Source organism: Mercenaria mercenaria, chromosome 15 (genome assembly GCF_021730395.1).
Source record: "Mercenaria mercenaria strain notata chromosome 15, MADL_Memer_1, whole genome shotgun sequence".
NCBI lineage: Eukaryota > Metazoa > Mollusca > Bivalvia > Venerida > Veneridae > Mercenaria > Mercenaria mercenaria.
In genome coordinates, this window is record NC_069375.1 from 62,850,758 (window position 1) to 62,868,516 (window position 17,759).

Consider the following 17,759-nt stretch of genomic DNA (forward strand, 5'->3'; position numbering starts at 1 on the left):
GGCCTAGAATTTTGAAGTTTGGAACAAAAGGGTCATTTCATGGGGATATGAATTCATGGATTTCAAATTTTGAATATAAAGTGAGTAAAAATTTTACTTGTTCATTGGAATTTAATTCTGCAGACTCATGAAAATGCACAAAAATTAACCCACCATATTAAAATGATTTCGCAATCTTACAAGTCTTATACTTATAGAAATTCTCAAGCAAAAGGTGATTTTATTTTGGCAAAATTTATATATTTTTAAATCTTATGCACTTGGTATGTCTTGTTTTGTCACAAAATCATGATTTAAAAGTGTTACATTTTGTCATGTAGTTTTAAACGTTACTTGTGATATTTTTATTTAAGAAAAAATTTCAACCATTTGAATCATTGAAGTAAATATTTCGGAGGAAATAAAATTATTGAACATAGTTTTATGTTGTGTTTTCTTTTCTTTCAAGTTTAATAAAAAATATTTTTTGTTTTTGTTTAGTTGTGTTTAATGTTGCACCGACACAGCTATAGGTCATATGGCGACTTTCCAGCTTCGATAGTGGAGGAAAACCCCTGGTGCCCTCCTGGCATTATTTCATCATAGGCAGGCACTTTGGTAGAACCACTGACCTTCTGTAAGCCAGCTGGTTGGTTTCCACACATGAAAATTCAACACCCCGAGTTCAGCTCGAACTCGCATCAGTGAGAGCCACATGATTTGAAGTCGGGGACCTTAACTACTTAAAGCAGCATGCCTCCAGATTTCGCTAAAAAATAATCTTTCAAATTGAAATTTGGTCATATTATGAATATTTGTTTCTAAAATATTTTTAAAGTTCCAAATAAAAAAAAAAAATATGAACGCGCTGGGAGTCGAACCCCAGACTGCCGCGGCAATAAAGACATTTTTCCGTTGTTGTAACAAATAGCGCTATAGCTGAAGTAGTGAATAATGACTTCAAAATATAGATATTTATAATCGAGACAGTTTACCTAGGGTAAAAGCGCAAAAAACGCTTTCTGATTTTCATTGTAAAAAGTAGTAAAAACAGCAAATTCTCAATGTGTTTCCGTAACGTAAGGTTTGTAATTAAGTTTTAAAGCCTTCTTAAGAATTATTGCATTTATTTCAAGATACCTAAAAAAGAATGTTTTCTTTTTTATTGTCGAACAATCTGAAGGCATGCTGCTTTAAACACAGAAGCCAAATTTAAAGGTAGCGTATAATGTTTTGTGAAATTTTACTCCCTAAAAGCTTCAAGGGTATTTGAGCCACGCCCTGAGAAAACCAACATAGCGTGTTTGCGACCAGCATGAATCCAGACCAGCCTTTCCATCAGCGCAGTCTGGTCAGGATCCATACTGTTCACTAACGATCTCTCTAATTGCAATAGGCTTTGAAAGCAAACAGTATGGATCCTGTCCAGACCACCCGGATGCACAGGCTGATTTGGATTCATGCTCGCCGCAAAGCCACCATGTTGGTTTTCTCATGATGCGGCTCATGTATCTTTTTAGAATATTTGAATATCCAAAAAGTGTATAAAGTCACACATTTTTCAAGATCTTTAATATCGAAGATACATTTCAAACTTCACACATGTCTTTGGCGTAATGAGGTGACCTCCCAGGACAAGTTACATAACTCTAGTTTTTATTTTGTCAAAATAATGTCCCTTTTGAACAAAGTTTTGGATGACAGAAAGCAAGTTTCTCAGGAATTACTTTACCATATGTTTTCCGATTCTCCATATGTCACTGGCATTATAAGATAACCTCACAGGGTAAGTTTCATAACTCTAGCATTCAATTTAGCAAAATCACACAATTTTAAAATTAGAAAATTTTGTTAAAAAGCTTTTGTATAACTTATGTTAGGGGAAAGGGCTTCAAATAGTCCATCATATTGTGCAAAATAACTCAAAATTATGACGTAAGATAAGCAGCAGAAAAAGGACTCTCAACTCATACATGGTGAATACTAGTAGTAAATTTAAGCTTTCATGCTTATAAATTTTATTCAGCCATGTGACTGAAAATGGGTAAACATACAACTCTGAAAATTTTATATTTAACATAACTCTACATTGCGAAAATGTCATCAAAAGAGCGATTCTTCCAATGAGGCCCATCTTGAAAAATAGTAGAGGACTTCAAATTGGTCCAACAAAATGAAAAACACGAAGTTAACACAACTGAGTTTTTTTTATTTAAATTTTTAGAAGCTGAATTCCCATAAAGCTTGGAAATCATGGTTTCATAAAATTCTACTTTGTAGAAAATATGTTTCAAAATTGCAGAACAACCTTCAACCATTTCTGAAAAGAATAAACCTTACTGTGCCTCAGTGTAAATATACAACTGGATTGGATGGGTATGCGAGTAGAGCCACCATCCTTCAAGCTAGCTGAAATATGCCAACACATAATGAATGACCCAAGTGGGGCTTGCACCTATGAGGCAAGCGGTTCCATCCATGGTTTTACAAGTGTATTATGAATGTGTGGAACTAAAGTGTTTCAGACTACAGTGTTTTGAACTTGGAGCATCTCAGAAAATGAAAATGAAAATTTTGAATTTAATTTTATTTGTATTTTTTGATACAATGTACATGTACATTCCTTTCTGGGCTAGTGTCACTATAACCACAGATATAAACAAGAGGACCATGATGGTCCTGAATCGCTCACCTATCCCCACATGACCCAGTGTTGAACTGAGTATGACATCGTTATTTCTATTACTTGACATAGTGACCTACTTTTTGAGCACATGTGACCTAGATATCATCAAGAAAAAAAAAACTGACCAATTTTCATGAAGATCCATTGAAAAAAATGGCCTCTAGAGAGGTCACAAGGTTTTTCTATTATTTGACCTAATGACCTAGTTTTTGAAGGCACGTGACCCACTTTTAAACTTGACCTAGATATCATCAAGGTGAACATTCTCACCAATTTTCATGAAGATCTCGTGAAAAATATGGCCTCTAGAGAGGTCACAAGGTTTTTCAATTTTTCGACCTACTGACCTAGTTTTTGACCGCACATGACCCAGTTACGAACCTGACCTAAATATCAAGGTGAACATTCTCACCAATTTTCATGAAGAACCGTTGAGAAATATGGCCTCTAGAGAGGTCACAAGGTTTTTTCTATTTTTAGACCTACTGACCTAGTTTTTGACCCCACGTGACCCAGTTTCGAACTTTACTTAGGTATCATCAAGGTGAACATTCTGACCAATATTCATGAAGATCTCATGAAAAATATGGCCTCTAGAGAGGTCACAAGGTTTTTCTATTTTTAGATCTACTGACCTAGTTTTTAACCCCACGTGCCCAGTTTCGAACTTGACCTAGATATCTTCAAGGTAAACACTCTGACCAATTTTCATGAAGATCCATTGAAAAATATCGCCTCTAGAGAGGTCACAAGGTTTTTCTATTTTTAGATCTACTGACCTAGTTTTTAACCCCACGTGCCCAGTTTCGAACTTGACCTAGATATCATCAAGATGAACATTCTGACCAATTTTCATGAAGATCCATTGAGAAATATGGCCTCTAGAGAGGTCACAAGGATTTTCTATTTTTAGACCTACTGACCTAGTTTTTGACCCTACGTGACCCAGTTTCGAACTTGACCTAGATATCATCAAGGTAAACATTCTGACCAATATTCATGAAGATCTCATGAAAAATATGGCCTCTAGAGAGGTCACAAGGTTTTTCTATTTTTAGACCTACTGACCTAGTTTTTGAACCCACGTGACCCAGTTTCGAATCTGACCTAGATATCATCAAGGTGAACATTCTGACCAATTTTCATGAAGATCTTATGAAATATATGGCCTCTAGAGAGGTCACAAGGTTTTTCTATTTTTAGACCTACTGACCTAGTTTTTGATGGCACGTGACCCAGTTTCGAACTTGACCTAGATATCATCAAGATGAACATTCTGACCAACTTTCATAAAGATCCCATGAAAAATGTGACCTCTAGAGTGGTCACAAGCAAAAGTTTACAGACGCACGGACGGACGACGGACACAGCGCGATCACAAAAGCTCACCTTGTCATGTTGTGACAGGTGAGCTAAAAACACATGATTTCTAGATTTTTAAAGACAAAAATAACACCAACACCAAGAAGCACTCGATTAAACGACATTTTCTCTTTGGTCATTAAAGCAAGCAATCCAGACTAATGTAAAATTATTTGGAATTTAGAAAAGCCTTCTTTCAGTTTGTGACTGCAATAAAATAAATTTTAAAGGTGATTCAAAACATTTTAAGATTTTTTTTACCTAAAACAGAACTATTTTAGTCAGGAAAATACGCAGTAAACTGTCAAAAGTTTCAGACTCGCTACAGAAATCTGACACAAAATAAAAGTAATTCAGCTATACTTTGTACAGTACACAATAAAATATATATTTCAACAATTACACAGGTATATCAGCTTTGATATCCAACTTAAAACTTAGACTTTCTGAAACAAACATTAAAAACAAACATAACATATTTTCTAACACAATTTTGTCACATTCTTAGGAATATTATACTGTGAAAAAAAAACAGAAATTTTTAAAAATGCACAGACATAATTTCATTCATTTTATAACCTCTTCCAAAGTCACAAAAAATAAACAAAAAAGTTTTCTTTCACAAAACAAGAGAATGACAAATGGATGTAAGGAAAGTTCATTCCAACTGGTCATTTCCAAAGGCTCAGTGTCAGCTATTAGAATAAGTGGACTGTACAGTATCCATAATTTACATCAACATCTCCTCTAAAACTACTGGTAAGATTTACACCAAGCATGGCCTGTAGCAACATTACAAGTTCCTCTCTCAAAGTTGTTCGAATGAATGCACTTGATCCCTTTTAGGGGCTATTAGAACAAATAATATAAAAAAAAAAACTTTCATGAACCTCTGATTAATCTCCATTAAACTTAGTTCATAGCATAATTCTAACATGTATATAAAAAAATATTCTCCAAATTTTTTTCACAGAAGAGCTTAAAAAAGAAAATGAGCTGCACTATGAGAAAACCAACATGGTGCATTTGCGACCAGCATGGATCCAGACCAGCCTGTGCATCTGCGAACAGCAATGTTGAAAGCGAACAGCATATATCCTGACCGGACCGTGTTGATGTGCAGGCTGGTCTGGGTCAATGCTGGTCGCAAATGCACTATGTTGGTTTTTTCATGGCGCGGCTCAAATACATAAAACAAGTATTGTTTCATGAAATGCTTGACGCATCATTATTAGAAATTTAATGTTGTCTGTAGGATAATAATAAGGTATTCTGCAAAATTATTATGGCTGCACTCTGACACTAAAAGGGGTCGTTGGCTTTTGAAAAAACTTCTGTTTATTAACCACCTGATGGACCTTCATCAAAGTTGGCCTGTAGATTTCTAATAAAGTCCTCTGTTAAATTTCTTCAAATGAGTGCGCTTGACCCATTTTTAGGGAACATTTTAGCTGAAAACAGAAATATATTGAAATGACATTTTCTTGTGGATCTTTATTTAGTTTCATCAAAGCAGCCTTGTAAGGACCTCTCTCAAATTTATTCAAATTGGTGCACTAATCATGCTAATAATCTGTTTCAAGATTTTTGTTTCTGTACTAAACACTGTGGTGTTGCTACCATTCAGAATTCAGTGTGTGATACATAAATGTAAAACAGTCAATTTTAGGTGAGCAACTTAATCCACTACAGCCCTCATGTTGTCATTTAAATCCAAGTCATATAAGACAGCAGTCTGCTTCACCAGAACAAACTTTCTTTACACACATTTTATCAACAAAAACATGTATTGATATTTCATCAGAATATGGTTAAAAATCAAATTAAATTAATGCTCTACCTAGATATGACAAGACAATGACCTTACACCTTGGGACCTGGCCCCAATATCACGAAAAAACTTAAGTAATTACTTAGTAAAGTCTGTTATTTAAAAATCGTGCTATTGCTTAAGTTATTGTTATTTAATGTTGATTTTTTTCTATAACAATGTGTTTATAGATAACTTATACTATGGTTAGTAGTATCTGTCCACAATACTTATTTGGTCGTGCAAATATGATACTTCTATAATGAACTTAAGTATTTGCTTTAGCGTATTTCTTATTTCTATACTTAGTTTTAAGTAAAATTCAGAATTGTTGTGTTTTGATCTATGAAACAGTCATATACTGTCCTGTTACAGATGAAAAAGTCAAGATTGAAAACATATAAAGGGCAAAAAGAAGCACTTGAAATAACAGACTTATTTATGCAAATACTTATTATAAGTTTTTTTGTGAAATTGGGGCCTGGTTCTTGTGCAAGACACTCTGTCTCATATCTGTGAACATTCACGCCACGTTACATCAAGATTCCACCATACAAGAAGAAGAAATGCTCCAGACAAACTTCAATTTGACCTTCGACCTCCAACTGTGACATTGACCTTTGACATAGGAACATGGCGTTTACGCATGACACTCCAACATTCATGCCAAATATAAACAAGATTGGTCCATACATGTCAAAGTTACGGTCCAGATGGATGCACGGACGCACGCACATGCACTGACCCTCCAAAAGTGACAACTAAATCAAGCTCACTGCAAGTGGGCTCGAAAAAATGGGACAAAGGTTGAAATGAGGTAATGAATAAAATCAGATGCTGGCATATTTTTTTTAATTTTCCAATAGCATTAACAACATATCTCCCTTCAAATATGCCTAATTTAAAAAAAAATTGATTATCTAAAATATTGGCAAATTAACAAGCGTTAGAACATTTGTTTCAAGTGTAGAAGTATAAAGGGAAATTCTGGTCTGTGAATTTGCTATGCTTTCTGATGGAAGAATGGCACTGAAATGACTTTTCAATGCATTTATTGCTGGCCTTCATCAGGTTTGTTTCATTTTCTTCTCTGGATCATAAATGTATCTTTTAAATGTAAGAAGAATTTTGATTGGTTCTCTGTCAGATGTATCTTCATCCTGATTGGCCGACTCTTCATTTCCTTTTCCCTTTGACTTCTTCTTCCCACCAGAATATCTCTTCACAGTTTCTGCTGGCAGTCCACCTAGGATTCAGAAAAAAATAAAAATCTGCAATGTTCCTAATTTTATATTAGTGTAAACATTCAGATGTAACTTGGGTGTAAAAATATAAAAATTATTAAGTTACTGCAACCTAAGCTTTATCATCTTCATTTCACTTTCAATATTTTGACAAATTATTTCAAGGATATATATCCTAGAAAAGTAATCAACAGTAAAAGTTATACTTAGAATAAATATGTTTATATGTATATGTATAAACAGTACTGAATGTATATATAAGGTTAAATAACCACACATGTAAGGAAAAAAACAATGAATATGCAACACGACTAAAAAAATTGGAAGATTTTCTTTAAAAATTGCTTTACTACAAGACATTACACTGAGAATGCAAATCTACATACATGTAGTATTACATTGTTAGCTTATATAAGGAACCAAGAGAATATAGCGCACAAGAATTTTCTAAATTGTAATCAATGTGTTTTTGTTTATTTGTTTGCTTGTATTGGGTTAATGCCCTTTTTTAACAGTATTTCGGTTGTAGAATGGCAGTTAGCTTAACTGGTGTTCCTGGATTTTGACCAAGTATTTACTTGTTTAACAAGCAACTGTCAACTTCTCCACATGAATCTGAGGTGGACGATGAGATATTTCAGACACAATGTCTTTTATCAATCGTCAAGAAGATATGCCTCATCGAGGGATCATTTAAACTCACAACACTGTGGTTTGTAGATCTGCTTACTCCCTGTTTGAGCAGAACAAGTGAGCGGGCCAACTTTTAGCAGCTAATATTATAAACATATTATGTTTTCAACATTTTTTACATTTCCAAAATATATTCTTATGAACATGTAGATTCAATCTTACATATAAAATGTTTAAACAAATTCTATCTTAAAACATGAAACTTGTATCGATCTGAAGACTTGCCTAAAGCAATAAAAAGAGAAAAAAAATGTTTATAGATTAAGTTTTTACCTGGGATTCTTATTTTTATTTTTCCGCTCTGCCCAAATCCTCCCTCTATCACTCCCGCCTCACCCGTCGACAACATGATCTTGAGATTGGTGAACGTAGCTATATTTGTCTCTTTCTTGAACATGTTCTTCCCTATCACAGTGTATTCATCCATCACCCGCTCTACTAATCCTTCTTTCACTTTTGTCTTGTAAACTTTTATCTTTGGTAACACAGTTTCCACATATTTTGGGTCGGACATTCCCAAGAGCAGTTTTCCATGGAACGCTATCCGACAAATGTTTGCATGAATATCTGTATCGAGTTTTGAACCAATCACTAACGCTGAATTTTGACATGTGACCGGTTTCTCAAACTGGACTAGAGCATACTGTCTTACAGGTATTTTATTATCGTCTCCGCCCTCGGCTGAATCACCTTTATTTTTAGAGCTTTTCGAAATCAATTCCTCCTGGTACAGATATTCCTTTGAAAGATCAAGGGAGTTTTCATCGCTGATTTTTATTTGAGCAGTCTGACTTTCTAGCGACTCTAACTCTTTTTTGTCATAGAGACCAAAGAATGTCAATCGTCCCATCACAGTATCATGACCCGTCGTAATATGAAACTTTGCTTTTGAGGTGATACTGCCCTGAAAAAATGTTTGAAATTGCTATTTTTTAAATTTTCCATTACAGAGAAATCCACAATCTTACATTGTCATATAAGTATACATATGCAAATTATGAACAATTCCTTTTTAATTTTGAATACAATTGCAAAACGTATTAACCCATTTTCATATTTTCGAAGTTTTATGATTTTTTGCCCTGATTTCAAACCTGTGGTCAAAAAGGGGACAAGTAAAGACAACAATATTATATTTTCTATCAATGATTATTTTATGCCAGACAGAAATCAAACTTATGACCATCTGGATAAAAAGTCATTATTCTCTATCAAAACACTTCTATGTATGGTCAATTTTTTTCTCATATTTTAAATACAAGCTGTGAAGATTTTCATAGACATGCTTTGAGATTTTTGTTATTTTTTTCATAATTTTGGAAACACTTTCAGTTTATTGCAGTAGAAAGTAAAAAGTATAGTGACCATTATGTCCTAGACAGCATTTACTTATAACATTTGTGAAAGTGGTAAATATGCATAAAATCTTTCAAGAGTGTTAGTCACATGACAGAAAGGTGGGATTTAGCTTTTCTTTATCTCATACTCATTACAATTTTAACATATATTTTTGTTAATAATTTATGAAATCTAGTACCAATAGCTATCCATTTTATATAAAAAAAACAACAGCTGTCACTAATGGTGACAAATGCCCCCGCAGCACCTTGACCTTTGACCTGGTGACCCCAAAGTCAGTAGGGGTGATGTACTCAATAAGTACTATCAGCATGTGAAGTTTGAAGGTCCTGGGTGAAGTGGTTCGCATGTAAAATGCCTTCATGCAAAAAGTTAAGGTTGGCCCCTGTGACCTTTGACCTGGTGACCTCAAAGTCAGTAGGGGTGGTGTACTCAATAAGTACTATCAGCATGTGAAGTTTGAAGGTCCTGGGTGCAGTGGTTCGTGAGTAAAGTGCCTTCATGCAAAAAGTTAACGTTGTGACAAACGAACGATCAAACTAACTAACGATCAAACAGACTGACAGTTGAAAACTAATATGCCTCCCTTCGGGGGCATAAAAAGCACTATAAACTTTGGTTCATTCAGAGGCATGTTCCTTTAATACAGAACAGAACGTCTAGAACATTCTAGTAAAGGTTGCTAAAAGTATGCATATGGCTGAAGCTGAACCTACCTAATAGTGGCCTCCTGTATTGAGCAGGCATTTGCTTTAGGCTGGTTGCTTAATACAACCTTGACTGTAACTTCTATACTTTAAAAGAATTTTTCCTTGTATATTTTAAGTTTTTAACTGATAGTTCTAGTTAATAAAATGAACAGATGAAATAGTACTAACTTTGTAATAAGGTATCTTTTGAACAGAAATAACTGCAGCTTCTATGGTTGGTAGAGCTCCAGGGGTACAAATGGTCCCTCTTTCCAGCAACTTTGGGTCAAACTGGGTCACACAGATACCAGCTCTGTCACCCTGAAATATGTATGAATGTTTCATTAGGCAATGCTACATTAATGAGGCTAGACAGCTTGTAGAGATCAAGGACATAAGGCTTGCAAAACAATACTATACAGTCCAGAAATCACTGTGTCTAACTTTTGGAAATAAGTAGCGTATAGGTCTATCTTTTGGCAGCAATCAATGTCTGTGCGTATCTCTTGGGTGTAGTCGATGAACTGGATTATCATTTGGCGGTACTCAATGCTCTGGAGCAGTCAATGTTTGTGATGATCATTTTGCAGCAATGTAAATGTACAGGACTATTTTTCTGCAGCAATAAATTTAATGGACTCATTTCTCAGCAATTACTAAAGGGGTTTATCTTTCCAAAACAATGAATGTAACTTGTAAAGGTCCATCTTTTGGCAACAATCAATGTAAACATTCATCTTTTGGCAACAATCAATGTAAACATTCATCTTTTGGCAACAATCAATGTAAACATTCATCTTTTGGCAACAATCAATGTACAATTCTTTCTTTTCATATGCACTATAATCTGCAGCAGTTCTGTTCTCCCTTTCGTATTTTCTTTTCTGTCTTCCAATGAATGAAATACTTATACAATATTTTGTTTATGCATGGGAAAATTCAAAAATATTTTTTAAAGATACAAATGGAAGAAAAAACCTTTAAACATTACCTGAACCACTTTTTCTACTGGTTTCCTAAACATCTGCATTGACTTGACTTTCTTTGTTACTTTCATTGCTGGAATCTCTATAGTCTAGAAAACAAGATGTAACAGTGAAACATTTTAAGCACCCAGGCTTTAAACCTGAGCATACAGACTCATTCAAGCAGCAGGGCTCATTTGAGCAATGGTAGTCACTCAAGCATGCTTGCTCACCTTGGCAGTTACATGCGTAGAACAGGTTTGTACTGGTACAGAATTCTGGAACACTGGTAATGTTAATTGCCTGCAATTACATATCTAAAATACTGTTGAACAAGAGGGCCATGATGGCCCTATATCGCTCACCTGTTATCACTGCACTTGAGGACAAGAAGGTCCTCAGAAAAAATATCCAAAGGACAGGAACAACAAAGGGAAGAAATTTAACCAAAAAGAAAAAAAATTCTTACAAGGTATAGATATGTCAAAATACACCTAAAAATTGGAGGTATCATCCATGTTGTACCACAGAAAAGTGGTCTTGGTTTTTCCCTACGGACAATAATAAAAAAGTTACTAAAAATAAGCTATTTATAGTAATGTAAATGGGAAGTAATTAAAAAAAAAATATTATAAGTGAACAAAAGAAGGATCTGCCAAATAAACCTGTTGACATAAATGAAATTTCAGATCAGTATCTTCATTTTAATTTGAAATAAAGGGAGGTAATTTGACATAAAATCAGTACATAGTTATCTACCCTAATTGTCTCAGTCCAACTAATAACAATAATGAAATTTCAAATAAGTCCTGCAAGTATTTACAGATATAAATCCATATTTATTACAATCAGGGGAGGTAATTAGATATAAAATAACTCTGGAACCTACGATTGGATCTGATTTGTCATGGAATCCAAGATTTATTTTTGTTGAAGATATTTTGGAAGTTTGTATTAAATAAAACCGTAAATGAAGTCTCTATATGGCTGCAAAAGCCAAAATAGCCAATTTTGGACCTTTAAGGGGCAACAACTCTGGAACCCATGAAGAAATCTGGCCAGTTCATAAAAGGAACCAAGATCTTGTGGTGATACAAGTTGTGTGCAAGTTTGGTTAAAATCAAAACATAAATGAAGCTGCTATTGTGCAGACAAGGTCAAAATAGCCAATTTTGGCCCTTTCTGGGGCCATAACTCTGGAACCCATTAAGGGATCTGGTCGGTTCAAGACAGGAATCGAGATCTTATGGTGGCACAAGTTTTGTGCAAGTTTGATTAAATTCAAATCATAAATGAAGCTGCTATTGTGCAGACAAGGTCAAAATAGCTAATTCCGGCCCTATCAGGGGCCATAACTCTGGAACCCATTATGGGATCTGGCCGGTTCAAGAAAGGAACCAAGATCTTATGGTGACACAAGTTTTGTGCAAGTTTGGTTAAAATCAAATCATAAATGAAGCTGCTATTGTGCAGACAAGGTCAAAATAGCTAATTTTGACCCCTTCAGGGGCCATAGCTCTGGAACCAATAATGGAATCTTGCCAGTTCCAGAAAGGAACCAAGATCTTATGGTGATACAAGTTGTGTGCAAGTTTGGTTAAAATCAAATCATAAATGAAGCTGCTATTGTGCAGACAATGTCAAAATAGCTATTTTTGGGCCTTTCAGGGGCCAAAACTCTGGAACCCATAATGGAATCTGGCAAGTTCCAGAAAGGAATCAAGATCTTATGGTGAAACAAGTTGTGTGCAAGTTTGGTAAAAATCAAATCACAAATAAAGCTGCAATTGTGCAGACAAGCTCAAAATAGCTAATTTTGGCCCTTTCAGGGGCCATAACTCTGAAACCCATCATGGGATCTGGCCAGTTCAAAAAAGGAACCGAGATCTTATGGTGATACAAGTTGTGTGCAAGTTTGGTTAAAACAAAATCATAAATGAAACCACTATAGTGCAGACAAGAAATTGTTGACGGACGGACGCACGCACGGACTGACGACGGACGAAGGATGATCACAAAAGCTCACCTTGTCACTATGTGACAGGTGACCTAAAAAAGCACAAAACCCAAAACAAACAAGACAAAACAATTTCTGTTCTGGTTAGACTTAAAGCTGCACACATTTCACTGAGGACCGCAACTATAATAACAGTCCCCTGGTTCCCTATAATAAAGTTGCTTCTTTATATACTGTGAAATCATTTATATTCGTGGGGGACTAATTTTCGTAGATTTCATGGTTTAGTCATTCCTCGAAATTTAATCCCAACGAACAAGTAAAATACCCATTCATTTTATGTTTAAAAAGTTGAAATCCAGGGAATTCATATTCCCACGAAATTGCCGTTTAGACCAAAACCACGAAATTTCATGCCCACGAAATTAAATGATTTTACAGTACTTTATCACACCTTACAAGTGAGTGTATATACATAGATATATACATGTACATAAAGGTACTTACATCATTGACCGACACACTCCCACTGAGGGCTGTCCCAGTCATCACAGTCCCCTGACCTCTAATACTGAAACAGTGGTCTACTGAAAAGATGAACGGACCCTGGACATCACGCTGAGGTATATACGTGTTGGACTTGAGGGTGTCTATCAGATCTGTTAGACCTATACTTTCTGTTTCCGGAGACTGTCACAGATAAAGATAAAATAATGCAATGAAAATATTAGCATTTCAGTACTACCAAACTAAGCAAAAGTACCATAAATTCTCATTCAATTAGATTTATTTGTTGGGTTTAACGTCAACACAAATTTTAGGTCATATGGCGACTTTCCAGCTTTGATGGTGGAGGAAGACCCCAGATGAACTTCCGTGCATTATTTCATCATTAGCAGGCACCTGGGTAGAACCACCAACCTCCCGTAAGCCTGCCGGATGGCTTCCTTACATGAAGAATTCTACGCCCTGAGTGAGGCTCGAACACACATAGATGTGGGGCAAGTGATTTGAAGTCAGTGACCTTAACCACTCAACTACGGAGGCCCCTTTCAATTAAATTAAGTGATTATCATAACTAGTTAGCAATCAAACAAATACGACATGATAAAATCATCACTGACTATACTGTTCTACAGTGGAAAAGTTTTTTACATGGAAATATTCATGATTATTCGAGAAAATTACGAAAATATAAGTCAGTGTGAATTTCTGTATTCACCAAGGAAGTTCATTATTATCAGAAAAATAAAAACAAACTCAGCTTTGGCACTTTGGAACTTAACTGGACTGGCAAAATTTGTTTGAATTATAGGTTGTTTTCAAGCCATCATACCATATAGATTATATAGGAATTTTGCAGAGACCTAACAATAACTTCCAGCAAAAGGTTAGCATTCAAATAATCCAAATTTTCGTGAGCAATTTAAATTCAACTGTACCTCAGGACCCCCTGGTTTAGCAGCCACAGCTACTATAGGACTTCCAGCAAATCTTGTACTCTCTAGGGTCTTTAACATTTTCTTCTTCATCTGGAAAATAAATGTTTGGAACAATTTAAAGTGCCTCTTTCACAGACAGTTTGTTTCTCTTTCAAAAATCCACAAAACTCTGGTACTGTGAAAATGACCAGCGGTACAAACTTAATGATACATTTACATTGTTGATGACTTCTGCAAGGCACATTCCATCATCCATGCCAAACATTATGAAAATGAACATGCTGAAAAATTTCACCCCACCTATCATTAATATAAACATATCACATTATAAATTTTTTAACAACCATTAATTTAGATAAATCTTAATGACTTATCACAATATTCAGTATTTGTATAAATATATGAAGTTCAAAAAATGATCATGTAACTGTTTTTACAATATGATGCATAGAAATGATTCTATCAAGTACATACAGTGCAACCACTGTATAGAGCAACACCCTTTGGGAAATACAAATATTGACTGTTATGTCTAGGTTGTTGTTCTGGAGGGGTAAATTTGATAGTATATTTCAGCTAACGGAAATTTTGATGCTGTTCTTAAAGAGGTTTTTGCTCAAGAGAGGGCCACTCTGGAGAAGTTGTACAGTAGTATATTTCTAATAACCCAGTAACTTATCAAAGTGAAGATTCATAACACAAAGATGTCAGAATTATAAACAAACCTTGTCTATCATAGAGTCCTTCTTTTCCGGCGGTAAAAGATCCACTTTATTAAGGACAACAATCATTTTGTTGCAGGTAATTTCACCAATCACGAGACATTCAGCAGTTTGTGTTTGTAATCCTTTCACAACATCAACAACTAGAAGCATAAGATCAATAATCTGGGCACCTGAAACACACAAGTCAAACTGATAATGATTAAGAATTGGCTAAAAATTTCTACGACAAAAAAATGGGGTATCTTTAATATGAAAACTGACCAGTGCATGTATCCATCAGCATTTAAAGTCTGATATTTAGACCTCTAAACATTCATAGAGGATATTTGTTTGAACTTTGTTTTGAGTAAATATGGAATATATCTCGCAGAGAAGTGAGAAAATTTTAAGCATGTAGCGCAAGTAAAAATGTGAAAATTTTCTCACTTTGAGGTGAGATATTTCATATTCAGGAAAAACAAACAAATTTTCATTTCATTTTATGCTTAATTACGTTAAAATATGCATTTTACAACAAATTTTAATCTCAGCGCAGGAAACAGATGCATGTAAATGGACATGAAGTCAGACGTGCACGGACATGAAGTCAGACGTGCATAGCTGTCAAGGCTCCACAAAGGCCAAGAGTGTGATCGGGGTTCAAAGGGAAGGTTTTCCCTCATTGGGGTCTAGAGGGCGATGATCCATAAAAACCGGAAACACCCTCACATGGAAAATTTAGATTTTTAACACAAAATAGATCTGGTTTTGAATAGTCTAGGACCCTCCATGTTTACTTTTTTTTTGTGACATTTATTCATGCGATAGAAATAACACATTGCACCGATGAATGTAAAAGCTGTATTATACGGTATGAAAACACCATGTCAACGTCGCCTCGCAGGTTTGATTCAGTAATTTTCTACGAAAAAACAATTTATTTCTTTATTTCTTTAAAATGCGTGTGACCTTGATCCAGGGCCGAAATGCATGTGACACACGCGCAATGCGTGTGTCTTGACAGGTATGCGTGACGTGTTGTGACATTGGAAAGACACACATGACATAAAGTTCCATTTTATATTATTTCTTGCAGCAAAACGCTATGAAATTCTCATTTAGAAGTAAAATAATTTGAATCAAGAAATATCATATTAAGAACAAAGTACGACTACAATTTTCACCCTGTTTTAAGTATATAATTTATATTTTTTACACAATGTACAAGTAGATTGGCATGATTTACAATGAGAGATATGCAGTAAGTGATATGGATTTTATCTCACTGAGAAAACACAACATTACAATGTACATCAATCAGCATATAAAATAAATATTACCATTTAACTCCCTTGTAATAAATATTACATTGCTGAAACTTTGCTTAGCATTTTTGCTGTTGTATATGCCACATGTTCATTAACTTCAACTGCCTACTGCCTACAGTTTTTTACCCTTAAATTTTTTTTCTTTTTGCACCTTACCAATTTGCTCCTTTTGTGATAACTTTGTAGATGACAGATGCGGGAGTGGCACTGTGATTGACCCTCTTAAGCCCTTTTTCCCAATCTACACCTTTCATTCGGTAGGTTGGGACACAATTACTCTACAAGGGGAACTAGGTTTTTTGTCTCACACTTATGAAACTACATGACTGTCGACTACAAATGTACTATTTTCTTATGTCTACTGACTTGTTTTTTACTTGCATCTATTATTTGCATGTTTATTTCTTCTTATTTGTGTAACTGGGGAGTAACCATGTCAGGAATATTATATATATACATTAACAGGGTTACCTCCCATATCTTTTTAAGTTGTGCTTTAAACGTATGCTTTTCCTTTACTGCCATTTTTTAGTTGTTATTATTTTACCTTTGTTTGTCGGGAAATAGCTTTAAGCTAATGTTTTTGTTATGTAATATTCAACGTTAAATAAAGTTTCTTGTATCTTGTATGCATGCATCTAGTCCAACTTATTTGACGCGCTCCTAGGAAATTTTGAGATATTTTTTTCATATATATGGGCAATATATCCCCACTCGCGTCAAACACGTCAAATGACCAAAATAGTTGAAGCAACTTCCGATGAAATTTTCATCGCTGCCAACAATTTATATGGTTTAGGTTTTGACGTTTAGATTGTCTGTCACAAATATAAAACAATTTAAACGTTGAATTATTTTGACTAGCATGCGTCAGATAATTTCGACTAGATTAGGCAGCACCGAATAATCATACTGAATGGTTGAAATTTTCCTCCGACAAACTGAAAACAACTAAATACCTCCAATTATTGTTTTTATTAAGGAAGCGTGTCCTGGGCAATCTACTAGAGTGTATTGCACAACTCCTTGCTCCCCTTCACGAACCAGGTGGGTGGGGAGATCCACTTGGAATGAAGAGAAGCCAAGATCAAGAGTTATCCCACGTTCTTTGCTCTGCGGGTTCTTGTCAAAGCTTGCAGTACTAGCTGTGGTACTGAGAGTTTTTGACAAGCTAGTTTTACCGCTGTCAACGTGTCCCAAAACACCAACATTGAAATTGAACATGGGCGCTGCCATTTTGTACGTCACGTGACACAAGACTGTGATATTTCCCGTGTATAGGTAGTACCAAAAGTACGGAATTTTCCATGAACCGTTGCTCAAAGTTTGACAATGTGGTTTTTTTTTTTTTTTTTTTTTTTTTTTGGTTTTTTTTTACGAACATAAGTCTCAGAATGTTTAAATGTTCTTGTTTTAAAAATGTTACTGTGGATAGTTTAACTGTCACTGTGCAAAATTCTAGAATGACATTTCATTTTTCCATATTGTATTAGAAAGTTTCAACGTATTTTACATTGTATAATATGCTTTAACTATCATTG

At 34.9% G+C, this 17,759-nt stretch overlaps 1 protein-coding gene across 1 annotated transcript; it reads right to left on the reverse strand.

The window, feature by feature from the left end:
- Positions 1 to 2,167: 2,167 nt before the first annotated feature.
- On the reverse strand, positions 2,168 to 17,486 carry LOC123556575 (selenocysteine-specific elongation factor-like). Its single transcript, XM_053525435.1, has 8 exons — positions 17,178 to 17,486; positions 14,912 to 15,081; positions 14,187 to 14,276; positions 13,252 to 13,434; positions 10,814 to 10,897; positions 10,012 to 10,143; positions 8,048 to 8,678; positions 2,168 to 7,083 (listed from the first exon to the last, which is right to left on the reverse strand). Exons 1-8 carry the CDS (start codon positions 17,452 to 17,454, stop codon positions 6,905 to 6,907), a joined length of 1,746 nt encoding a protein of 581 aa, XP_053381410.1. The 5' UTR covers positions 17,455 to 17,486; the 3' UTR covers positions 2,168 to 6,904.
- Between the last annotated feature and the right edge of the window lie 273 nt (positions 17,487 to 17,759).